This window comes from Podarcis gaigeae (genome assembly GCF_964106915.1).
Source record: "Podarcis gaigeae genome assembly, chromosome: 4".
In the NCBI taxonomy this organism is placed as follows: Eukaryota; Metazoa; Chordata; class Lepidosauria; order Squamata; family Lacertidae; genus Podarcis; species Podarcis gaigeae.
The window spans coordinates 54,124,768-54,151,474 of NC_139677.1; the positions used below are offsets into that span (position 1 = coordinate 54,124,768).

At 38.8% G+C, this 26,707-nt stretch overlaps 1 protein-coding gene across 2 annotated transcripts in view; it reads right to left on the reverse strand.

Annotated features, from left to right (window-relative positions):
- Positions 1 to 6,780: 6,780 nt before the first annotated feature.
- The window catches only part of SIM2 (SIM bHLH transcription factor 2), a 50,424-nt gene continuing 30,497 nt past the window's right edge, over positions 6,781 to 26,707 (reverse strand). For both annotated transcript variants that reach the window (XM_083734758.1, XM_083734759.1), the window contains exons 5-11: positions 23,296 to 23,381; positions 20,324 to 20,523; positions 15,472 to 15,578; positions 13,483 to 13,630; positions 11,703 to 11,871; positions 9,888 to 10,299; positions 6,781 to 8,870 (exon numbers count right to left, since the gene is read on the reverse strand). In XM_083734758.1, the coding sequence (XP_083590884.1) occupies positions 8,140 to 8,870; positions 9,888 to 10,299; positions 11,703 to 11,871; positions 13,483 to 13,630; positions 15,472 to 15,578; positions 20,324 to 20,523; positions 23,296 to 23,381 (1,853 nt within the window). In that variant the 3' untranslated portion in view covers positions 6,781 to 8,139. The remainder of the gene's footprint in view (positions 8,871 to 9,887; positions 10,300 to 11,702; positions 11,872 to 13,482; positions 13,631 to 15,471; positions 15,579 to 20,323; positions 20,524 to 23,295; positions 23,382 to 26,707) is intronic.

Here is a 26,707-nt window from a genome sequence, read left to right on the forward strand (position 1 = left end):
ATTATATCTAGATTAGATAACAATAATGCAATCTGCATAGAGCTACCTTTGAAAATAGTTGGGCCAAGCTCCATCTGCTAGAGTTTTAGTTGGGCTTTATAGCTTAGAACTACCCCACTCATACTGGTTACCAATTTGTTTCCAAGCCAAATTCAAAGCGCTTTGGTTTCAACCTTTAAAGTACTAAAGAAGCTTGTCCTCTCCCACATGAGCCTACTTGTAGCTTAAGATCAACAACAGACACCCTGCTCTGTGCCCCATTATAATTAGATGATGGGTGGGCATCAGAGACAAGGCCTTTTCTGTGCTGGTACTTAGACCTGGAATGCCTCCTATGGGAGATCTGCCAAGCTCCATCATTGCTTGCATTTTGCAGAGCTGTTTACTTCTACTGGTATTTGGTACTAGACTAATTGCTTGGCCTATTATTACTGTTTTATCTTGCTATATATTTATACCGTTACTTCTTAATATACATTATTGAATTATTTTGTAGTTTATATATATGGTATGTTTTTTTGTAAGCTGCTTTGAATTTATTGTGTAGAAAATTGGAGTAGAAATTTGAATAAGACATAAGATTTTCTTACCTGGATAATAAAGAATGTAAACCTTTGTTAAAGTAAAAACAACCTATGGTTTGTTTTATTTCAAACCATATTACAGTTTTTTGCACTGGAAAAATTCTTTCATTTAATTTCCTTTCTGTAAATGAAAAGTAATGAAGTGTGGACATGTTGAAGCACAAGTGGATTAGGTGGGAATATCACTTTTACTTCTGCTTTTGAATGGCCTGCCCTGTACATACAAGACAACATACTGTCTTGAATGAAGGGGGGGTCAGCATCAATTGTAAACTGTCATATACCTGACTTTATTTTTGTTTGCTTCAGAAAAGCTGAATAAGGCCTTTCTGACTCACAGCTGTCGCAGTCAGAAATGCCTGCAGGACTTTCTATAGGACACACAAGTAAAGGTGTGCATAGGTAGTACAGCTGGTAATCACATTGTTTTCCACATCAAATTTGGCAACTACTCACCATTTCTCTATGAAAACCATTTTATAACAGTCCTTGTGACTTTATAACATAGCAAAATGTGTCTGGACAGTCTGGAGGAGCCAGCCAGGCATCCTGGAATCCAGAAGTAGCCCTCTGAAAATGTGCAATACTATTAAAATGTCCAGGTTAGTAAAACACCTTTTCCACTGTGTAGCTGATGTCGTCTTTCAGACTGTTCCTTAGATGAAGTGCTTTCAAAAATATTTCATTATGGTGGGTGCCCATATTTTTTTGCAATATGCGCTTTTCTTCCGGACCAAAGTTTTAAAACTCCTCATTACATATTAAGAAAATATCTGTACAGATTATTTATTGACAGTAAGGCTTCTGAAGGAACTCTGGTGAGCTAGTATTTGAAAAGAACGAGGTGAATTGCATCCAGACAGAACTGATGACCTTTCCAGAATTACACAATTTCCACCAGGTTAGGTACTCAGAACTAAGAATAAACTGGCATTAGTCATCTATAAGCCTCCATAACACCTTGAAATACATGTCCTAGCAAGTCGTTATGCCTCGGTTATCTTTTTTAAAGCATGGTGTGTTTATGCTATGGATCATGCTTTCCTTCTGCAGGAATTTTTTTTTTTTAACTGATTACAGGGTTATAAAGTACAAGTTAATAGTTTTGTTTCAGCATAGTTCTGATTTTTGAAGCTAGTTGGTGGGAATATTTATACATTGCGTAGCTGCCAATAGAAGTGCTGTTAAACAATATATCATGTGGAAAGGATATAGCAGTTCTTTGTAGTCTCTGTGCAGTCTTGCCTTTCTGTTCTTCCTATGTGTAGATTAATATTTGGAACTTCTAGAGCAAGCTGGTAACATTCTGGCACGAAAGACTATCTGCACAGCCGTAGCACATACCTAAGAACTTCACCTTCTTGATCAATTCCTTTGTGACTGCTGCAGTAGCGATTACAGGAACGGTAGAAAGGTAGGCACTTCTTTCCTCCTACCTCAGAACTTTGTTCCTCTTCTTTTTTTGCCTTGCCAGATACTTCTTCACTTACCCACAAGCAAACTTGGGACTGTCAAATGTTTGTACTGTTGCAGAGATGCACTGCACAGTCTTGTAAAACTAAAGACTGCCATTCTAGCATTTTCAAGGAAAAAGTAAACTTGATCTTTTGTTTGGAAGTCCTTTTGGTGTTAAATCCATCTGCAGCAATAGCATTCGGATCAACCTGAATGTTGCAAAATGGTAAGCAAGCCTTCATGATGGCTATTAAACAAACAGAGGGGAGAAGAGGGGAACAAACAGATGGAGAAGAGGGGAAAAACTTGTTTGATGTTGAAGTTGTGGACAGCTGTTACCCAGACCTTTCTCCATCATTAGAGTCAACAGATACTTTGGTAAGGTGGAAAGCAGATATACTGAGAAACTAGGCGATTTTTATATTAACTATAAAGCCAGAGATTATTTTTAAGTGGTGCACTCAGATAAACAAAGAAGTCAGTGCAAAGCAAATTGACTACTATTAGTTGTTGAAGAAGGGGCTTTGCTACAGGTCTTTCTCTCCAAGTGATAGAAGCGAATCTTTCTCCAGTTTTAGGATTCCACTCCTGAATAGGGTATTCTAAAAGTAAAGGACCCCTGATAGTTAAGTCCAGTCACAAATGACTCTGGGGTTGCAGCACTCATCTCACTTTACTGGCTGCAGGAGCCGGCGTTTGTCCGCAGACAGTTTTTCCGGGTCATGTGGCCAGCATGACTAAGCTGCTTCTGGTGAAACCAGAGCAGCGCACGGAAACACCGTTTACCTTCCCACTGGAGCGATACCTATTTAACTACTTGCAGTTTGACATGCTTTCAAACTGCTAGGTTGGCAGGAGCAGGGACCGAACAACAGGAGCTCATCCCGTCGTGGGGATTTGAACCGCCGACCTTCCGATTGGCAAGCCCTAGACTCTGTGGTAACACACATAAAAAGCAATGGAAGTAGTGTTGGTGTTCTTTCTAAGAATAGAAACTGATTTAGGTTTTCTCTTTTGAGAAAACGGGGATGAACCATTGTGTGCTTAGCTGCAACTTGAAGTCTACTTTGTTTAACATCCAGCCTGACGAGAATTCTGAAGAACCTAAAAGATTGCTCCCTATTTTGACATTTTGGCTAGTCCTAAAGGTATTGCCTAACTCATTTTTTTTCTCACGGACCAACATGGCTTCATTTTTTATACTTAATACAACTTTGTTCCATCATTGCTTGAGCTGAGGATGGGAATAAGTGGGGTGGGGGAACATTTAATTAAGTAACAACAGAATTACATTCAAAAGTTCTGAATAAGCCCTAACAATCTGTCTGTTTCTAGAACTGCTATACAGTGAGGAAAACAAATGATGTATTTCATTTCATTGAATTACCTGAATTGGTCAATGTAATATTAAAAATACAATTAACATTAAACGTATTTTGTAAATACACATTATTTGTACTGTACTTCTAAAACCAAGCAAATAATAGAAGTCCATTATTCCTTTGTCTACAGTATTTTATTTAACATAGTCTTACGTAATAAATAAGCAAAAGCTTTACAATTTAAGGGAGTAGATATATAATCCTAAGCAATAGTAGGATGTGTATGTATTTCTTTTTCCACATACTTTTGTCAAATAATTTATTTTTGCATCATAAAAAAGCAAAATCTAATGTTCCAGCAGAGGAACAAACAGAAGAGTTTTCTCTCAAGAAACTAGCTCAAAAAACTGTATCGTGATTTTGGACAAGTAAAATTATAGTAGGAATTATATTAATTCATTCAATGCTGTCCTTTACTTATGAATGTGAAGTTCAAATCCTAAACCTATTTACTAGTGAGCAAGCCCCACTGAACATAGCTAGACTCACTTCTGAGTAAACATGCATAGGATTATGCATCTTAAAATTATTCACTGATTTGCTGCTGCAAAGTTGAGCTTTTTAACCAAAGTAGATTGATGCAGGGGAAATCTACACAATTGTACTCAGCAGAGCAGTTTGTACTAGGTGTGTGTGGCATTTCTACTCATAAGATGCAAAACTGAGAGTTACATTTCCCATCTCCATATTTACTATTTCTTACGAAGTGTATAGAACCCTGCAAAGTACAGTGATAGGCTTTTTTTCTCGGGGGGACGCAGGGGTACACATTTTGTGAATCTTTGTACTTTTATCCATTTATTGTATTTGTTGTTCCCGATTTGAACTATAAAATGGTGATTTTCTTGACTCAAAATGAGAGAACTCTTAAACATTTTTTTAGAAAAAAAGCACTGTTGATAGGTAATATAGTTCATTAATTATAGTTCATAATCAAGAAAAGAAGTGGCAAAGTGAAAAAGGGGGTGTCCCACTCCCTGCCCTTCCATTGCATGTAAATGATACATCCAGTTTTCAAGCACTATTCAGGATTTTTAAAGTTTTATCCATGGTGAGAGGGAAGGGCTGCATGTGGCAGCGTCACCTCTCATGACTGGGAAGGTCTGCAGTACATTGAGCTGAAAAGGGTTCCAATTCTCAGGAAGCCTGATTGCAGGGAGCACTGTAAGCTCATAAGTAAAAATATGCTTGCAAGTCCTCTTCAGGCCTTCCCAGGAAGATCAGAAGGGAAGGGCCAGGGCAGGCATGTGCATCCTTGAGTCCCCTCTGTGGATAGGACTTCAAAATGCCTAAGGTAATTTATACATTGTGATAGTGGCAGGCTGTTAATTATTTGAAACTGCTTATCTTCAACAGCATTACCTAAATGACACTGGGCAATTGAACAGTTTAAAAAGTGTTCTTTTCAGAAATATTTTCTTTCTTACAAAGTGAAAGAGGCTTAGCATATATACAGTCACGCTGAAGAAAATAAAGTAAGTATGCTACACTGCAGTTGTGTATCAGATTTCTTTTTATGAGTCAGCTAATTGCCTGTATCTCATTGGGGAATACATTTTTTCACGTAGCAAAATAAACAAATGTTATTTGGCATAAATGTATTCTTTCAGGATTACATCTGCATGAACACTTTGAAAGACTGTAAACAAACTTGCATCTGGCAATAGAATTGTGTAATGACATCATGATAAGATCATTCACAAAAGCTCCTTTCTATGAAGACAAGCTAAGAATGCTGCTGCTGTTTTCAGCAATATCAATTACATCAGAAAAGGTATCAACATTCACAGAATTTACCTTGGGCATCTGGGAGGATATTTTTGTTTGGCTGTTAGGGGGGAAAGTTCACTTCCATCCTTCTAAGTACATTAGTCCAATTTAACTATAAAATTAAGTCTCTGGCAAGTTTGTTGCCCAGATAATTTATGCATGTTCTTAACACTTGAGGTATCAGCAAAGGATGTGATTTTGATGAAGTAACACACAAACAATGATGGATTTTCAGTATTACAAACAGGAGCCTTATTTGCAGTTTGTACTAGGTGTGTGTTTTACTTGCAAGTGATGTGTGGATTAGGGCTTGTGTTTTCACCCTCCTTTCTAAAATTTTTTTTATCTTAATGGCCCCCCCCTCAAAAAAATCCAGGCAATCTTACTTCCCAAACTGACTTGGAGCACTGAATTAAACCACAAGCTCCAAACCATTTAAACTCAAACTGAATAATACACAGTCAAAACCACCTTTAAATCTGAATTCAACCAAGGTTAGGACAATTTCACATGTGCAGTTTGGATCTTATATTCATGTACACAGTGATCCCTTATCCGTATGTCTAGAAGACACACCACCAAGCAGCAGTTTTTTGTAGTCAAGGTATTGAAATATGTTCTACAACAATTAGCACTGTGCAAAGGATGTGTCAGACACCTCTTAGTGCAGTGTGGTGAATATTACAAATATGAGACTAGAGTCCAAACTGTGAATGTGAAGTTCCCTTTATCTTAAAAACCATTCAAAATAATGCAGTTTTGAGCCTTCCAATTCATAAAATACTCTAAGCATTTATCCAAATGTAACTATGACCAAAGAATGGTAGCCAGTTCACCCGGAAGCACACACTTTTTTTCTCAGCCTGAAAGATCAAGCACAAGAGGGAATGAACAAGGCCATTCATTCAAACAAACAAACAAACAAACAAACAAACATGTGCAAGAAAGAAGAATGACCCAGTACCCCATAAAGCACTAGAGATGAAACATATTAGTCATGGTGAACAATGGGCTGAAGGCAAGGTGCCTAGCACCTTTGGGAGAAGCGTATTTTTACACTTTGGGAACTATTGGCTTCAACTCAAGGCACAGGTTAAGTCTGAATTCTAATGTACACTGCTTTGGCACTACTTAAAAATGTGCATGCTCACAATGGTTAACTTTAATTAGGGCAATACTGAGCACAGCCGATCACTTTTAAAAAGCTTATTTCCTTACAGTAACAAATAGCCTTATAAAATTAGGCAAGGAAATGGATTGTATTGCTACGTTTAAATGCAGAAAAATGGTTTAAGAAAATGTCCTCATTACCTTTCAACTTAGTTGAGATTTGAAAAGGTGCAATCAAAGCTGTTTTCCATATTGCACAAGTTAAATTATATATTATTTATTAGAGAAATATTCTTAAATTGGTTCTGTCTATACTCAAAACAACGGCAAAACTGTTATTTGCTTCCTGGGGGCACAGAAGTTCTTCCATGCTTCTAATGAAAACTTCACTTGTCTGAAGGACATTTTAGAAGTTTTTGATGTAGCTCAGAGCTCAGCAAAGCTAAGAAAAACTAGTCAAATTAAAATATACATCTGACTCCAGTGTTAATGTTCTTTAATGCCAACCATTTTTATACATAAGCTTTTTACATATTAGGGTGCCTTCTGTTCTGTGATTGAGTAAGATGATAAATGGTTTATTAGTTATGTTGAAATGACAACCACATTCTAGTAACTCCTAGTGTGCAAAACAACCTTCATGTGTATACACACCCACCACATGTACACAAGAGCTTCCCCCATTTAACTGGATAGCACGAACAACTTTGCATGTGTATTCTTTTGTGCTATTGCTTATGATTTTATTAAAGCACCCACAGAAAACTGGAACACAGGAGAGCTATATATTTATGGTATTAAATCTTTGCAGGTACTTGAGTTGCCTCACCTTCCAGATTAAACATTACAAAGCCAAAGATGAATATACTACGTGCTCTACAAAAAATGCAAAATAAAATGTAAGTGCCTGAGAATTCTCATCTAATCATTAGTGCAGTTGGTGAATGTATTTTATCATATCTTAACCATAAAAATTGCTAAAACTGGCTGGGCTAAAAATGTAAAGCCACCAAACAGAAAAGATTTGAAGTTTCGTTGACAGCAAAATGAAGAGAATGCAACTTCACTCCTCTTTGGCTGGCAACAAATACAGTTTGGGATATATTCTAAATGGAAAGTGTATCTGAAACAGTGAAAACCTTTGTCTTTCGTTTTCAAATAGATGCTTTGACTCCCCCCCCCCCCCGCTACAGTGTAACAATCACCAGCTCTTTGGTAGTTATCTCCAAGCTTATTGGGCAAGTAGATTTTCATTTTCTAAAGATGCATAGTAGCCATGCAGCCTGGCAATTCTATACTGCCTTGAGTAATATATATCCAAGCCACATGAATAAAAAAATGGTTTAATTTCAGGGATTGAAATCCTAAATGCATGTCCCCAAGGTAATTCATTTGACGGCAGTTAAACAGAGACTATCAGAAATAACTGGTAATTACTGTCTCCTACCAGACTGTCCGTTTGTTAAGTGATCTATAACTTTCAAATAATTGAGGGATTGTATTTTTTAAGAAAACAAAGTCACTCTATGTATCAGCACATAAACTCTTATAATTTAACTTATATACTGTAAAAATAACAAAAATATGATCTGTTACATGGCTTCTTACAAGCAGAGTCAACTGCAGAGATTAATCTGGAACAACAAAGCACTGAAGCTACCGTAATTTTTTCCCCTTGACCTTAAAGGTACTGTTACACATGGCTTGCCAAGAATGCATGCAAGTTTGTCCCACTGATTTTAAACCATGCTCACTAAGTGCAACCATGTATTCTCATGCTTTAGGGGAACTATTCCAGTTTATTTATTTATTTTATAAACCACAGCTTTCTATTACTGTCACCTTCCATTGGCTATTATTACAGACGTTCCAATATAATGGGGAAGTGCAGGCTCCTTGTGAGCCTCAGGGGAAGAGGCTGATGAAGGACTTTGGTTTTTGTAAAACATATTTACTTCCTCAGAACTGTGTCCATAATTCTCTGCTACATGTCCTGTGGCAGTACACGAAGAAGTTTGAAATGTGCCGTGTTTGGCTAAAACCCGGTGGTAGTTGAGAAGTACAAATGGAACTTGCCCTGCATGCCTAACATCCACAGTGTGATCGTTTTCAGAGTCATGATCAAACTTTCCAGTCATTCTGTCATCAGGTTCCAGCTCACCTAGATTTGCAGCATGATGGGCAATGTGCTCAAATTTTGGTTCTTTCATACAAATTCTTCTTGTTTGTTCATATACTGTTGGAACTGGGAGAAGGTGATTTAATTGTCCAATAGATTTAGTTTGGAAACATTCAGATTTTGACAAAAAAGAGTTGGCTAAGGAGTTCGAAAAGGGCTTTTCACTTAAGTTGTTTTTATCTTGTACACCTCTATTGAAAACTAGCTTATTTTCTTCTTTAATTAGATGATGATGTGCTGGATATATTCGGCTTTCCATTTTGTTGCTGTGCTTTATAATGGTGGAATCATAGCTCTCTTCTTTGTATCTGCTATTTGCTGCTAGGGTGGCACAGCTTGCAAAGCTGTCAGATGTACTGTCTTGGCTATATCTTCTGTTTGGTAGTGGCACTTTGAAAGAAAGAAAAACAAAGTTCTTTAATGAAAGCAGTTCAAGCAATGAAGTGTAGTTTGAACATACAGTAAAGTCTATTTAGATTGGGGACATTCGTTTAATGCTGTTTTTGAGCTTGCTTTAAAAGCCTTTGTGCAAATTAGCAAGTAGCTGCATTCCAAATAGAATCAGGAGGGGGGAAGGAATAACTTATCCATTCCTTCTCCATGCCAAATTGCAAGATGGGAGTTAAAGCAGGTTCTTGGAAATGCTAAATAATTAAATTATAGCTAATTACCTTCTGAGGCAACTGGAGCATTATTGGAACTATTTAAAAATGTAATTTTTGTAAACAATTTTGAGTTTTATTTTTTCACTGTGGATACATACCTTCATAAACGGGCAACATAATCAGATGTAATACATGAAAATGCTTTCCATTTGATTTATTAGGCTTGTTTCTGCTACTTGTGGAACACTCCAATATATGCTCCCTAAAGAAAAGTTGCTATTGTGATCAGTATTGTACCCGCAAAAGCTCTTTCTTTTCATATCTGATTCTCTGACAAAACAACAATATTGTGAGGACAATGTGGTCCAACTGTCTGCTCTGCTGTAGCCCCATGAACTCTAGTGTGAGGTCTACAATATACAGGACTGTCAGTAAGCTTGTAGTAGCAGGGCTACACAATAAAAAAAAAAGGTGTGTTATGTGAATACACCCAAAGAAAATCTAGGAGACCTAAGAAAACTGAAATTAGGCTTCTTGTTAAATTCTTTGCAACAGAATTGGGGTAATTTTAGTTATCAATCAGATTTGCATCTTAACTATTATTCTTGCATTATGTTCAGAAAGAAATATGAACAATTCAGGAGCAAAATTAAAGTATAAATGTAAGTTGCAACTATTTTCAGCCCTTTCCTTAACAACTCAGCTTTACCCACTACAGACTTTTAATATTTGAAGAATATTTAACATGTATGAATTTTTCTTGGGTATAATAGAGCTTCAGATTTGTTGATTTAATACACACCTTCATAACTCTGTAAGAGATTATGGCGTACACTGCTTGCTGACTGATCAGAAGGACTTTTCGATGGTGACTGACTGCCTCCTGGAACAAGAGAATTGGCATAGTGCCACTGGCACTCTCCACTTGTCTGCAAAGTACTTAAGAAAAATCGAGCTACTTCGCAAGGTGTTCCTTGAGATTGCCCAAATTTAGAAGGCAGCATTTGTTTTTTGCTACTGAATACATGAGGGTCTACAGGGAAGTGTCCATAATGGTAAGAGAAAGGTAAGCTGTACGATGGGGTGTATAAAAGTTCGCTGTTTTCTGAATGGAAGGCTTGTTCTTGGATAGTGGCAGAATTTGCTGTGGAGTTGGATCTCCAGCTTCCAACCTGGCCACATTCCAGTTTGTCTGTCTGGAAGGAGCTGTATTGCTGAAAAAGCAAATAAAAAGAAAGAAAAGTGTTTAATAGCTGACTCTGAAATCTGTCAGTATAACAGACTAACAGAGTGCACTGCAGCCAAGTACCACCTTGAACTGCAGTCACACCAGTTCATATAAACTAAGAGAAGTTGGCAGCACTTAATTTCTAAAGAGAGGAACTGGAGCGCAAGCCTTTCTGGCATTTTTCTGGAAGCTCTGCTCCTTAATCCTGTGTGTGATGGACAAGCTATAGCTTCAGTGGTGAGAGAGGGAGGCATTCTGCACATGTTTGGAAACACTTTAAAATGATTTCACATATTCCGTTTAGCTGGCAAGATTTCAGAGGGCCACACAGAGGTCTGGGGGACCTGATGTCGTGCCCCCCTGCGCTGAGGTGGGAACATCTGCTTCCCATTGGCTTGTTCTTGATCTGACACACTTATCTTGCTTTGGATTGAAAGCTCAAGGTCACCCCTACCTCCATATTTCAAGTCAGGCTGTCTAATTTTTTATTTCCTTTTTTCCAAGTGCCTACAAGTTTATCCACTCAAACATTTGCCTGCCCCTTTTTTTCCATTTTACACTTAGAAAATTGCTCAGAAAGAGGTGAGAGCTAGCTTTGACATGAGGGTCAGCTAACCAGCAATGTGAGCAGCATTGCTCCAAGGGAAGTTTCCTAATGACTGGCACAAAGGCTTTGCACAGCACTGCTGGGAATGCTCTTCTGTCAGTCATTTTAAACATTCCCTAAAAGCAAGACTTTGCACATTGCTGGTATGGTGGTCCTCAAGGCAAAGATGGCTTCTGCTCCAAATCAGGACAGGTTCCCCAAATCCAATCAGGGAAAGAAGACTGCAAGTCTCTCCGAAATGCAGTATCCAAATGATATACTCCCAAACTAGGGAGGAAACTACACCAGTCCTGAAGCTGGCAGATCTTTGGATGGACAGTTCAACCTTATTTTATTCTTTGTCCCTGCACTCTACCTTTGTCTTGTTCTTGTGTCTATTGTTAACGCTCACCCTGAGCACCTTTCTGGACCTGGTCATGTATTGTCTCCTTTCTGCCCGTTTAGTACGATCTTGGTGGCTTTCCAAGCAAACTGTTGTATCTGTCAAAAGGGTGAATGCTGCTGGTACAACAAGCTGTTGCACCAGTATAGTTCCCTGAATTGGTTGAAATAATTCAACCACAAGTGATGCTGTATTGCTGCAACAGTTCATATTCTTGATCCTCTAAACTTGCAGTACCCAGTACCCCAAGCAGCAATTTGTAGGATCAGGCTATTAAAAGGAACAGAATTTATGATATTTTGAATTGCAGGAAATTCCAGTGACTATTCACAGCTACTGTTGCAGATAGGTTGCCACACACTTTTAGCATGAAATGTTGATAGAGGGGAAAAACTACTACCTGTTGTGGATATGGCGTTGTTCTGAGTTTTGTCTTCATTTTATTACTTCTAGGTTTTGTTGCTTTTCTTGTTTCTTGTGAGGTAGACGCCGAGTTTCTGCATGGAAACTGTGATTTAGAAATGGTGACCTGGTCCAATGATAATGGGAGTTCCTTATATTCTATATCTCTGAAAAAACAACAACAGCATTGCAACAGAGGAATGGTCCATTTGCATCTTTCTCCTCACTTAGATGCCCCCAAGCATTTAAATTGGGGCGGGGGGAGAACCTCAGGCCTAAGGTGCCAATGGGCTTCTCTAGCTGGCCCTTGGGGCTCTGCAAGCCATGCATCACCCTCCCAACGCTCCTTGAGTGCTCTTGCCTGGCTGTACTGTTTCCTTGAACTATGATAGTATCTCTCAGATGCCTAGATGGAGACTGTGCGTGTATACAAACGTGTACAGCAGGCTGCATTCCAGGTGCACACAAGGTAAAAACCACACTCTTTGCTCTATCTACTTTTGCCTCCAGCCTTGCCCCCTACTGGCACATAACCCCTGTAAAGTTAACCCTGAGTGTATGTTTCCCTCACATTGAAAAAGGGTTCTCCAACCCTGGCATAAAGAAAGCTTCAAAAAAGAATACCAGACATGCCACAGTCACTGGACTATTAAAACTGAATCCTTAATGCACAAAGAAATGATAGGAAGGGGTTGGTAGCCGTGAAGCTAGGTTAGGAGTTCAATTCAGGACACTTGAACTCCAGACACTGCCAGAGAGGAGTAACTGGGCCACCTCTTATACTTTCAAAGCTTTCATTCAACTGCCTCTATAATACTGTGTATGTAAGCAGTTATTTGATATACACTCTCAACCTGTCATTTGTTCATAGTTGTGCAGCTGGAACCCATTAATAGTTAATAATATGTTTGAAAAATGGCTGCCCTTCTCCATCCTAAAGTAATAGTCTGCCTCCGTGTCATAAGAATGGTTATCTCCTTAGCTTGTTTTTTGTTTAATTAGTTTTCTGGGGTTTTTTGTCATCAGCTGATCTGCACCTGCATTTTCTCTAAAAGAGCTGCATTTATCCCAATGCCATTTTAGTTCATTAATATGTCACAGTGTAGGGGTAGAGCAGGACCAGCCCTAACATTAGGCAGAGCAAGGTGGACATCTCAGGTGGCAGATGCTGGAGTGCAGGGGGGCAGTAGCAGCATCGCCCCCTGATCCCTACCCCAGCTGTGCCTCTCTGATGCAGAATAGAATTATGTGTGTGCAATGCAGCCTGCATTGTGCCTCCTAAGGTAAACTGCTCCCTTGATGTGCAGCAAAAGATGCTGTACAATTGCCAGTGTTGAAATAAGATTTAACTTCTAGTTCAGGCAACCTCTGTACATGGAAAGGGATGTGCCCTCTTCTACCTTGTGTCAGGCAGCAAAACATCCGTGGCCCTGGTAGACGGACTTCAAGAAAGGTTTTCAATAATGTCATTTTATTTTATTTGAAATGTAGTCATTCTTTTAGTATTAGATTGGTTGTCTAGAACACAGTCTTCAGCTGTGAGATTGAAGCCCAGAAGTGAGTTGGCCATACCAAAATACTCCCCGCCCCCTAGGAAATGATGTCTACCTTACTAAAACCTGATAGAGTATTATAAAGCACAACAAAATATATATATCGGTGATCAACATTTTAAAGTAACAAAGTGGAAATCAGGATGGAAGAAACAGATAAAGTTATCAACATGAGACACTGAATAAAATGAATGTGGTATACAATGGTAGGAAATATGGACTTACGTTAGGACATAATTAACACTCACTATGCAGTGAGGTCGTGATGAGCGGCTGTTGTGTACAATCGTGGCATAGCTCTGGACCCAAACCCAGCCACTGTTCTTTGACAGCAACCGATAGTACTTGGTTGTGACTTGTCCTTTCACCAACACTATAAAACATAACATGAAAGGAATTTAATTATACTCATACTCTGCCTTTCCTCCATGAAACTTGAGGTGGCATATTTAAGTCTCCCAGGTGACCTTCTGTTCAGACATTGACCCAGACCTGCTTGGCTTAAGAAAGTTTGTTACATCATTGATTTTCAGGCCATACCATTCTAATTTGGTTTATTTGTTTTTTAAAAAGAGCATTTTACCCTTATAATTGAACTTTCAAGCAAGGGCACTATTTCGGTTATTGCGACTGAAAGTTCTCTTAATCTAATACAAAATCCAATAAATAAAACAATCCTAGATACGTCTGCTCAGAAGTCCCACTAAACGTGTATAGGATTGCAGGCTAAAAACTCATTTGAGCCTTCGTTTGTGCTTTCTTGTACTCCTGGACTCTTGCCTAATTAAAAGTTTATCCAATTCTCTTATAGCTGTAATACAAAATCTCAAACCAAAACGTGTTCTGCCTTCTGCCTTTGTGTATATCCTTTTCTTAACATCCCATATTGACTGTAGATTTAAGAATGAAGTGATATGGAGAAAGAACATTTTGGACTATACTTTCTCAGTGGCTGCTTTCTGACAATCATATCTTGGCTTAATAAGCTCAGGTATGAATGAGCCTCATACACCTGTATGTCGCTACTCTGCTCCTCTCTTTGTGCAAGACAGGAAATTTGCAGTTAACTATAGCTTCCTGTTACAACTGAAGCAGGAAACTATGGTTAATGGCTTCCAAACAAGCCAGGCTATTTAACTTTAAAGCATGACTTTATATTTTAGCAGCTTATTGAAAAATAGTGGTTGCTTGAGATCCTGCAACCACTTCCATGAGCAGAGAAACGGGGCACCACAGTTTTGGGAACAAGCAGAAGTCCTCCTCAATACACGGAACTAGTTGTACAGTTGTCTAGCTTTAACCTAGAGTTCTTTCCTCACAGACCACTTCCCAAGCTTCCTGATGCATCTATTTTTTCAGAAAATTAAAACATCTCTATTAAGTCGATATGCATACCCTTAAGAGAATTTGGATTTTCTTACTATAGATTAGTTCAGCTAAGATAGCCGGTGCCTGAAGGTTCTTTACATTTATTACTCTGAGCCAAACAACATACCCAATTTCTATTATAAATGTTACTGCCTTCCACAGCAGCCATTTGCTCCCAAAGGTGCTGTAAACAGTTGGGAGAGGACAATATTTGGTGGGAAATCAATGTAGAGCTCCAAAACGCTGCTTTAACTTCAAAATAAAAGTTCTCAGGCTTGTCTAAAAAGTGTGAATTATTTGTTGTTGCTATTTATTAAATTTATCCAGGCAGCCTTTGAACACGTGAATTCTGCCACTACTGCACAGTCAGAATATCAAAGAAATTCATTATGATTAAAAAGGAGTTGCCTAATCTGTAATACACATGAAATCCAGAGACTTGTGCACAAATATCATTCCTACCCTAGCCATCCTCATAGCTTGGCATGTTGCTAATGAAGTTCTTTAGGAAATCTACTAGTACTGGAGCAACAGCTGTAACAAACTGTCGGTCACTTCGTCTTCTTCCAGTACTAGCTCACATTTTCTTAACTTGAAGAATATGGATATGAATAATCTCTGATTCATCAATTTACTTTGCTTTCAAAATTTGTTCCAGCAGCTTCACATATTAAAAAGTTACACCAATGAATTAATATGAAACCCAGGTGTAGACAATACATTACCATTTTACATGTGAGTTTTTTACTAGGAAAGCTGTGCCGTCATAGTTCCCCAACACTTATACTGTGAATAACTCACATCAACATCATTACAAAATTATTTTACTTGTTTTCCATTACTTACAAAGATGGTGAGCATATCGTAAATGAAATACATCACATCCATGCACATGGTGGTAGAGAGTTTTCTCTATCAGGTCCTGTGGCTCATATCCAGTTAATTCAGTCACTCTAAAAGAAAGAAATATAGCTAATAAGCAGCATCCTTAAATATTTTACAGCAATAAAGAATTTCTCTCCTTTTCCAGAAATCAAGTTTCCTGAAATTACAGTAAACCCACAACTTACGCACATTTAAGTTGTGCGCATTCAGTTTTACGTGCTTGGCAAAAAGCATTTTTAAAAATCAAAAGGGGCAGAAAGGGGGTAGGCATCTGAGAAAAAAGACTGGCAATCCCACCTGCTATTGAACCCAATGTGTTTTGACTATACACAATTTTGGCTTAAGGAGCAATCCCTGGAATGTAACCCCCACATAAATTGCAGGCTTACAGTATACATTTGTTTTTAACTTTATTAGCTTCATAGAGTACAAAATCTCAACAGTATATTTAAAATACCTATATGCATTTCAGTATAAAGGATTATGCTGAAATATATCAAGCATTACATAGCACCGATCTATTATAGGGGAATGCTATAATAACAATTCTCACTTTTAAGCAGAAACATTTTCAGTGGCTGTTCCATTTGGTAAGATAATGAGTAGGTATGGTGTTGACTGGTTAATGGGACAGAGGATGAATATTTGCTCACATTCAGAATTGCCGAAGGATACAACTAGCAGTACTGCAGGATATGGCACAGATGAAATAAATTGTGGGGCCTCCTACGGGGACAATAATATAGACTAAAAGGGTACATAAGAGATAGCTTCCTACTAGAGCACCTGCTGGGTACTATTAAGTCTCATTCCTGGTCCAAATGTGGCAGTTGTTATTTCTTTGGGATGCATTAAATTTATGATGGCCCTCCAGCTGTTTTGGGACTACAACTCCCATCATCCCTAGCTAACAGGACCAGTGATCAGGGATGATGGGAATTGTAGTCCCAAAACAGCTGGAGGGCCAAGTTTGGCCATGCCTGGTCTAGATGCTTTATTGCTATCTCTTTGCCTGAGTAGGGAGGGTGGGGGAATACATTTTAAGTGTGCTCAATAGTATGTATCAACAATGTGATAGTCAGCTTTTCAAACAAATTTGTTACTGTCTTGTGAGCTTCCTTCTGTGCTTAGAGAGCTACTCAAGAAAAGAGTAAGCAAAGATCATTTTCTTTACTGCTGGCAAACCCACAAGTGACATTTACCTTTTGCCAAGATTAATGAATATAACAGGAGTGATTAATCTATAGGGCCTGTAATCAGTTTATAAATATAAGAGAGCATAAAAGAAATTAGATACTTGTCTTAGGAGAAGGAATAGCAGTGTCCCTTAAGAGGGATGAAAAGAACATTTAAGTTAGATATTACAGAATAACAGGACAATGAACACTGCAACACAAATAACTTGGCTACAAAAAAAATACTAAGGCCCTACCACTGAGGATAAAAGGATAAAATATGCCTTCTGCAGCACCTGTACGATGTGAAAGTGTGATCATTTCACTGTCTGGACACAAGATTTGCACAGTTACAGCCTTCACTGCAATATAACTCATGTGATAAGCTATTATTATTACAGGTCCTCTCAGCAGGAATCTCATGATGTAGCCATAGGGCAAAGCCATCTTGTCTTAACTGGTCTTTAAAGATACCGTACTTTTCCGTGTATAAAGGTAAAGGTAAAGGTACCCCTGCCCGTACGGGCCAGTCTTGACAGACTCTGGGGTTGTGCGCCCATCTCACTCAAGAGGCCAGGGGCCAGCGCTGTCCGGAGACACTTCCGGGTCACGTGGCCAGCGTGACATCGCTGCTCTGGCGAGCCAGAGCTGCACACGGAAACGCCGTTTACCTTCCCGCTGGTAAGCGGTCCCTATTTATCTACTTGCACCCGGAGGTGCTTTCGAACTGCTAGGTTGGCAGGCGCTGGGACCGAGCAGCGGGAGCGCACCCCGCCGCAGGGATTCGAACCGCCGACCTTTCGATCGGCAAGTCCTAGGCGCTGAGGCTTTAACCCACAGCGCCACCTGCGTCAAAATTAAGAAAGGGGGGCTCAAAATTAAGAAAGGGGGGGATTTTGGGGGGAGGACTGCCCAGAATTGTTGAGCACATCGCCAAATCAACCAATCCTCTGTCCCAACGCCGAAAAACGCAGCACATTGGCTGCCCAATTGCCACAGTGACAGCCAATCAACACCAGCCCTTGCCACAGCTACCAATAATCTCCAACTAGCAGCAACCAATCAGATATCCCCACAATGCACACTACCCATGTATAAAATGACCCCTAATTTTGAGTAAAAAAAACCATAGTCTTATAGACAGAAAAGTACGGTAATCCAGATTTATCTAGGGATCAGAATGCTAAACCCATCCACATGGTCCATCTTGTTTGTCACCCGTCTTTGATTATCAATAGGTATCAGAGAAGGTGCTATTATTACTTAGAACAATGATACTAAAGGGTTAGGCAAGGCTTCCCCCAACTGGTGCCCTTCAGATGTTTTGGACTTCATCATCAATGGCTGTGCTGTCTGATTACAGATAACAGCAAGAAAATGCTAATAAACTTTGTGACATTGATTTTTATCCTTTCCTTGGTGGGGGGAGAGCAATAGGGTATTCTACTCAAAAGCCTAAAATATAACTCTTTACAAAGGCATTATATAGAACTAATTTCCTGTTTGTAATGAACACAGAAGAGGAAATGAGTTAATACAGCAAATGAAATCAAGCACTGCTGAGAGTATTCATTTTCCTCTACCACTAAGGTCATGAGTTTGCTATTTTGTCTTGAAGTCAACAGATTTTTCATTTATCTCTCACGTTCAATATCTGTTAAGTTTTGAAAGTAAGATAAAGAAATTTAGTAGCGTGCTTTTAGCCTCCTTTTGAAAACTGATAGAAACAAATACTCATATGTCCACACCCCTACCCTATTAACTTTTCAGTTCTTCTCTACATTGTAACCTCCAGCACTGCTCCACTTGTAGATAATTTTAAATTATTTCTCCAGTAAAGTTTCAAAATGTACTGCTTAGTTGAACACCAAGGGAAAGGTCACTTATAAGTAGCAATGGGGAAGAAATTGAATTCAGTTAGCTTTTAAAGCCAAATTAATCAAAATCACACTCATCTGAATTTTGCTGTGCAATTCTCCAACCAATGTTTACAAAAATGCATATATTAGAAATATATGTGTATAAGAATGAATTATCTGTGAAAGCATACAGAAACACATATTAGTAAAAGTTGCTTTTAAAAATCTGTACATTAGTCAAAACTGCACCCAAAAATATGTTTAGGAGGATAAATTTGCCTACTAAATTTGCACTAAAATGCTGAAGAATTTTCATGAGGATTAAAAATAAATAAATCACAAATTGCTGTAGAACTGAAGTTAAGACTGGAAAAAATGAGAAGCTTAAAGAATAAAAAATGACAGATCCTTTCATCCCACCTTATGATCAAAAAATTATCTGTAGCTCACATAGCACAGACATAATTCAGTGTCTTACCCCAGTACATGAGTCGACCAAAAAACTACTGGGTTAACAACCAGTACTCCCTTTTCACTTCACTCCAGATACAAGAGTTTAAGTATATATTAGTAATATAAAATGCTGTCAAATACGAAACACCATTGCATAGCAACTAAGATATTTTCAAATATACCCATATCAAATATCAACAGATGTCATGAGCAATATTTCAGTTCGAGAAATATTTACAAAGACAACTTCACAACCTACTGTTTCTGTCCAATATCCCTTTCCCTATTATTTTTAAATTTTGCTAAACTGGGAGCAAGATAAAACAAAACATCTCAGTAAAGACAAAGACAAACATGACCAAGAAAGAGCAACACGGCTGCTAACAAAATAGCAAATGTTATTATTGTGAATTTATAGTAAGTTGTTGCTTAGACTGCTTTGACCATATTTATAATTAAATGGTCCATAAACAAACAATTAGTGTGAATTAGTTTTATTTCTTTTTAACATGCAGTGGTTTAGGGCTGGGTGAGGTATGTTGTACACAGCAGGAACAGCAAAAGAAGACTCTCCTGTTCTATTATTTCTGTGGGAATTCACTTCAGCATTTTAGCAGCGAAGGCCTATTTTGTATTAGTTAGGATTCAAGCCAATATTGACATTACATCTTACAAATGGCTATTTTCATAGAATCATAGAACTGTAGAATTGGAAGGTACCCCGAGGATCATCTAGTCCAACCCCCAGCATTCCCATATTATGGTATGCAAGCTATGCAAACTGTGACCTTAGGAACAAAAGTTGGTTTTGTGATAAAAGTAGAAACTAAGAACTTCAGAGTCCTGATGTGTGTATGAAGTTTTGCCAACAGCTTTCTAGTTAAGCTGTGCCTCATTTGTCAACTTTGTCATGGAGCAACTTAGTACTTCCTCTATTCTCCACTTTGCATAATTAAAAGAATGTCCAGACTTCATAAGACAACCTCAGTCTTCCAGTAATTTTGGTTAACTCAATTTCAACCATTACTGCTAGACGCTACCAAATAAAAGTATTTACTCCATGAGCAGTGGCTTGTCCTACAGTGATACTTAAAGTGTCACTTTATCCTATGTTCATGTTACAGGCGTAACACATATAACATACAACAAAGCTTCGTTTTCAAATGCTGTAACAATTCAAAGATAATATTGTTTCTACAGTTTTGTGTGGATTCTATTGTTCTCTTGCTCTTTTTCAGCTTTATATTTTTTAGCTATCTTTTGCAAGTTGCCACAAGCATATGGGAAAATGGAACAACCATTTTTAAAAAATAATTTTTTACTTACCTTGAATCTAGAAATATCAGTTTTAGATCTAGGCTTGCTCTGAACATAAACATGTTACTATGGAGTTTGATCTCAGTGATTGCACTCGGAGGTAATGATTGACCTACAGCAACCAGCCCCACAATTTGGTAACAGGTATCATACAAAGACATATCCAACATGTACTGACGTATCTTCAAATAGCCACTGCAGTGGATCACCTGGTATGATATGGGAGAAAAAAGGTACAGTTATGAAGGAGAAACGAATGACTAAGATGGCCTCTTGACAATGCTGTTTACCTAAAATCTCCAGGATATATTCTCTCTCTCTCTCACTCTGTGTGTGCGTGTTTCCTGAGTAGTCTTTTTACAGGTGAATTGGTAGGTTTAAAGCAGAGGTCAACATATACCATGTATTGCATGCCAACACTATATGACAATTAAGCTGACATTAAATTGCAAAGATCTTGACTCTACATTCTCTAGATACATTCAGAGTATCAAATTATTTTTGTGGCCCTATGAATATTTATTATACATTATCTTCTTATAACATAATGCTCAATGTGAAATATCCAGATAATATTTGATTTTCTTTGCATAAACCTAATTAAACATGCATACACACAAATTTAAATTATACATTTGATAAGCCTATGTTGAAATGCACACACAGAACACTGTTTGGTAATTGTACCGAAGTCTTGCCATAAACAGTTATCAGCTTGGAAGGAGGGAGGCAGAGATGAGTGGTGGCAGAAAGACCGACAGAAACTAAAAGACAGTAGGATTGTGTCCCATCCCCTGGGGTTGCCAACACGGAGTCCACAGGTCTCAATAAATAATCTGCTCAAAAATCTGCAACGCATGAGAGTCTGTTTGCTCTTTCAGCTCAGCTCCTGTTTGCACTGGTTTGGCCTCTCCTACACTGACTACACTCCATTAAAAATGCCCACATTTCACTTGAATGGACACACACCTATTCTGAACAAAGAGAGGTGCAAAGAACTTCTCTCTATGAGCAGTACGGCAGTTGCTGGGGTAGATGCCTTTTTCCACACTGATGCGACAGGGGGGACATGCACACACCATTTGGTAGTCATGAGTCTTTTTCTGCTCTTTTAAATGTGGGTGAGTTATGCCACACACCCTAGAGCAGCCGTTTTATGCCACCCACACAATGTTAGCCATTTTGTGGTTGGCGCTCATGGCATAATTCAGCACAAAAAGATGTGAGTGTGGAAGCACTGTGCATGCAACTGGAGACATGCCTTTTTCAGAGTTTGTGATTGTGCAGACAGAGCTTATAGTCATACCATCAGTATATGCATAGGCTCGTTCACATGGCATGCTGAACCTTCATACGGATAGAAGCAATTCCATTGGCTTCTCCACATGCATTCATGATTCATTATAATGTGTAGCCTATGCATATTTACTCAAAAGTACATTCAGTGAGTTTAGTGGTCTCAATAACATGTACACATGCAGAGGCTTTCCACCTTTGCCTCCTCACATTCACTCAAGGAGAGAAGAGGAGGAAGAACTGCTGTGCAATTTCCACCTTCAATCCATCTAATCCTCAGAGTTTTCAGTTATCCTTGCAAACAAGCCATTTGCTATTTGCTGTGGCAGAAGCTGCTTTCATAGAGGCTGCTGATGCAGCAAACAAATGACAGCCAAAACCGTCAGAGACTGAATTTGGGGTTGGCTTCTCCCGGGACATAGCATGAAGTAGCAAAGGAAAACACGCAACACTATGATTGTTTACTTGGGAATAAGCCCTAATGAATTCAGCAAAGCCTTCCTTTTGAGTAAACATGCACAGTATCAGGCTATAAGCTTTACTGCAAAGCATTTCCATGTCTGCACAAGGGGCTGTGGACCTGGAAGAAGGGAATGGGGAGGGAGGGAGGGAGGGAGGGAGGGAGGGAGGGAGGGGGAGGGGGAGAGAGAGAGAGAGAGAGAGAGAGAGAGAGACGTGCATGGTGGATGCGCTGGGGAAACGGAGATTGCCCAACAGTCTGCTAATTAGTCAAAGGAGAAGGTACTAAATACACTGGAGTTTACCTGCCTAAATAAGTTCTTTGTTTAATTTCCATATTGCCCCATAGTGAAGCATTGTGGGTGGTTCACAGTAAGAAAGAGCTTTACAGAGCAAAACACCGTAGCAAGCCTATCTTGCCCAGTAACATCTACTATGACAGGCAGAAGTTATCATGGGTCTCTGGCAGAGGTCTTCCCCATCACTTGCTACCTAATCTTTTAACTGGAAATGCTATGGAGAGAACCTGTGACCTTCTGTACACAAAGCACTGAGTTATGATCCCTCCCCCAAAGCAAGACAAAATATCCAGTTTTAAATCTAACTCAGCTAAGAGGCCCTTTGCAATAATGGAAGGTTTTCACTGGCCCCCTCAAAGGTAGTAAGAATAGTACAATACAAGCCTCCCTGGAAGCAAAGTTCAATCACTGGGGAGCCTATGACAATAAATGCTATTAATCAGAGCTGTACTGAATCTTCACCTGTGAAGTTTTAAGGTGAAAAAGAGTGTTACACATGCACTCATTGCTTATCTTTTTTGCATACTGTTCTTAGGTGCTTCTTTTCCTGATCTGCCACTTTAGTGCCTTTTATAAAAATGGAATCCCAGACATACAGCATGAGGATGTCAAAGAGACAGTCAACTTGGCTTCATGGTGTTATCATGAAGCTATATCAGAATGATGTCTTCCTGACTGCATTTTGAATAGTCAAACATTTTTGCCATGTTTCACAAATCCACACATACCACCAAAAAAGAGTGAAGACAAGTTTCATGATGGGGGGGGGGGGGATTTTTACAGACTCCCTTCCATTTTGGCTCAGCCCTAGTATCAATGTCACAGATATGACTGTATATTACTGTAAAATATGTGTTTGCTTTAAGGCAAGCTTCTATAATTAAAACCTGTTGCCCTGCGAAGGTGGCAAAAATCTAAGCACTTTACCTTGTAACCACTACATGTTAGTCCTGCATTCCGTTTGGCCAAAACACACTTCATTCGCAGAAAAAAAGATCTCTCTATTTCATACTCTGAAAACAAAATACAAATGTTTCAAGAATCTTTACAATATTCCTTTTGCCATTTTAACATAGTTTTTAATATTAAACCTGTAGTGCATTTTTTTAGTTATGCTTACAAACATGAAGCATGAATATGAAAGTGATAATTAGAATGCTTGCTAAGCCATTATTTGTCACAGGCCTCATGATTTTAAGCATCCCTCAAAACCTTAAAAACATGAATTTATTTATTTTAAACATTTTTAGGCCAGTTTCTGTACTATGTTCTCTGAAATGCCATCATTCTCTCAGAGGTATCAATTTTTACGTTTCAGAATAAACATTTTACATACTTTTAAATATCCAGTGACTTCCGTTCTTCTCCTTCCATGGTTCATTTTACTTATCTTCCATTCCTGCATATTTTACTATAACCACTTAAATCAGTTCTCCATTTTTACATTGTTTAAACATTAATCACACTGATGAATTTATCTTAATGCTGCCAGCATTTTCAGCTGTGTGCAATTATTTTACATATATTCAATAAATATTTTCCACTCTTCTTTAAATATGTGTTCTTCTTGTTCTCTTATTCTATGCGTTAAGCCTGAAGTTCTGCATATTCTAGCATATTACGTTGCCAGTCCTCTTTACCTGGGACCTCACTCACTTTCCACTTTGGTGCTAACAATACTCAAGCCGCTGTTGTTGCATACATAAAAAAACCTTTCTGACATCTGGGAATTTCTGTATGACTTATTCCCAATAAGAAGGACTCCAGTCTTTTCAGGAAGGTTATTTTAAACATTTTTTTTCAACTCATTATAAATCATTTCCCAGTACTCATTTACTTTTTTACATGTCCACCACACATGAAAAAAGTATTTCCGTTTCCTTACATTTCCAGCACATATCTGATTCTACTTTATACATCTTAGCCAACCTATTCGGAGTTAAAGACCATCTATGGATCATTTTCAAATAGTTCTCTTTGAATGAATAACATGCAGTAAATTTCAGATCATTTTTTCAAAGTTTCTCCCAGAGGTTTAAATCTATATTGTGTCCTATATCTATTGCCCAGTGTGTCATTGACGCTTTAACTAGCTCGTCATTCGTTTCCCATTCTAATAAAAAGTTATACATTTTGGACAAAGGTTTATCCTTATTTTGTATTAATTCTCTTTCAAATTGTGAGCTTTGGTCCAAAAGTATCCACACTTTGAGAATGAGTTCACTATTAGAATAGGTCAAAATCAGCACGTTTAAATTAACTGGAAGGCAGTGTAGCTATTTTAAAACTCCAATATGACCAGCCCCACTGTTACATGATGCAGTAGCCGTAGTTTCTGAACAGTCCTCAAAAAGTGTTCCACATGATACAGTACGTTACAATACTCTAAATGCATACATGGAGAACTGTGGTCAGGCTATCTTCATTCTTGAGAAAGATAGCAGTTGGTGTGCAACCGTTAGCAAATGAAAGGTGCTTCATGCCACAGAAGTCACTTGGGTCTCTGAAGCTAACACCTCCATATTGGGAACCTGATTTTTCAGGTGGAGTACACTATCACCTGACAACGAACCTGACTATAATGAACAAGAGAAATTGAGCTCCCTGCTATCAAAATATTGAGAACACCTCAGTCAGTAGATTTATATAGATGCTGTCCATCGCGTGGAATAAAACCTGAAGAACACCATAGAATAACTCCCAATAAGCAGCCTTAATAGTTGATCATCAAGGGAGCAGGAGCCCACAACATTATACACCAATTTCCACCAGCCAACCAGTTCATCAAGATATCATAGTGGATGGTACTGGACCCCTCTGAGAGGTACAGGAAAATCAACAGGATTGCAATTTCTTACTCTCTCCTCACAAAGGTGGCACCATGGTGATCAAAGTTTCTGTGCCAAACCCTAACCAAAAATGGATTTAGATAATCAGTGTCATTCAAGGGTGTCTGGAGTTGCGTGAACACCTTCTCCTCAAAAGGTACATTGATAACTGGCAGGAAGCTGGCACAATTGTCTGAGTCCAGTATAGATTTTTTAATGAGTTGACAGAAAACTGCCTTATTTAGTGTAGAAAAGACAACCATCTCACACAGAGATATTCATTTCATTATCTTCGGATTATTTCTGAATATTTAGGTGTTTGAAACTTATGCTCAGAATGTCAAATTGGAGCACAGAGTTTCAAAGTATATTCCATTGTTAAAAAATGATTTTAATAATATAATTTTATTTGCAATTAAGATGCTTTATTTAAATTCAGAACTATACTTCCCTTAGTAACTTCCCAAACTCCCTTGATGAGGACTTCCACATTCCAGCAAATTGAGAAACAGTGTGATCCTGTGCTTGTCTACTCAGAAGTAACTTCACCAAGTTCAGTAGAACTTACTCCCAGCTAAGCATACAATCACAGCCTGAATTTATTTCCTATGAATTAAGAAGTTGACATTTCTGTGCTGCTTCCACCAAATTAAGGTGTTTACATGCTTTCACTTTCTTCCATGTAACATTCCTACATGGAAAACAGTAATTCTTCACAACAAACGGCTTACGAATATGAACAATACACATGTAAACTCACTAAAAATTGACTTTATGACATCTGTACTAAGATCTGCTAGAAATTAGAGCAAGATACTAATTCTCACCTTTCTGGACATGTTGGAGGCACATGGATACTTAGCCCTTGAACAAATATTTGGGCACCCTACATCTATGCACAACCTGCTACCTCCTGCTGACTGCATTCATTTTTTCTTTCCTCAAGGACAGGGGTCAGCAACCCGCGGCTCCGGAGCCGCATGTGGCTCTTTTACACCTTTGCCGCGGCTCCGGGGCGGATACTAGTGAGGGAGGAGACGCATTGTGTGCCCCGACACTCCCCACTGTGGTGGGCGCTGTACTGGCTGTGACGTCGCATGCGGGCGGTCACGCACCGTCCTGACGTCACCTTCCCACCCGCTGTCAGATCGCGGCTCCGGAGATATATTTGTTTTAAATGTCGCAATGGTTTTGCGGCTCCCAGTTTCTTTTTCTTCGGAAACGGGTCCAAGTGGCTCTTTTTGTCTTAAAGGTTGCAGACCCCTGCTCAAGGACCTGCCACACAGAGCACATCCTTGCTAGCTAGACAATTGCAATAAGCTGCCTGGTGAGAGATCATAGAATTGTAGAGATAATGCAGGTCCATACAGCTGGAAGGTTGATATCCCCTGCAGTCAAACTACGAGAGAGACAAATGACCCACCCACCTATCCTTGAATTGCTTGAGGATTTTGTTTGGTCTTCATTTTTAAGCAAACTGACTAGATTTGCACTTACCAGACTAATACGTG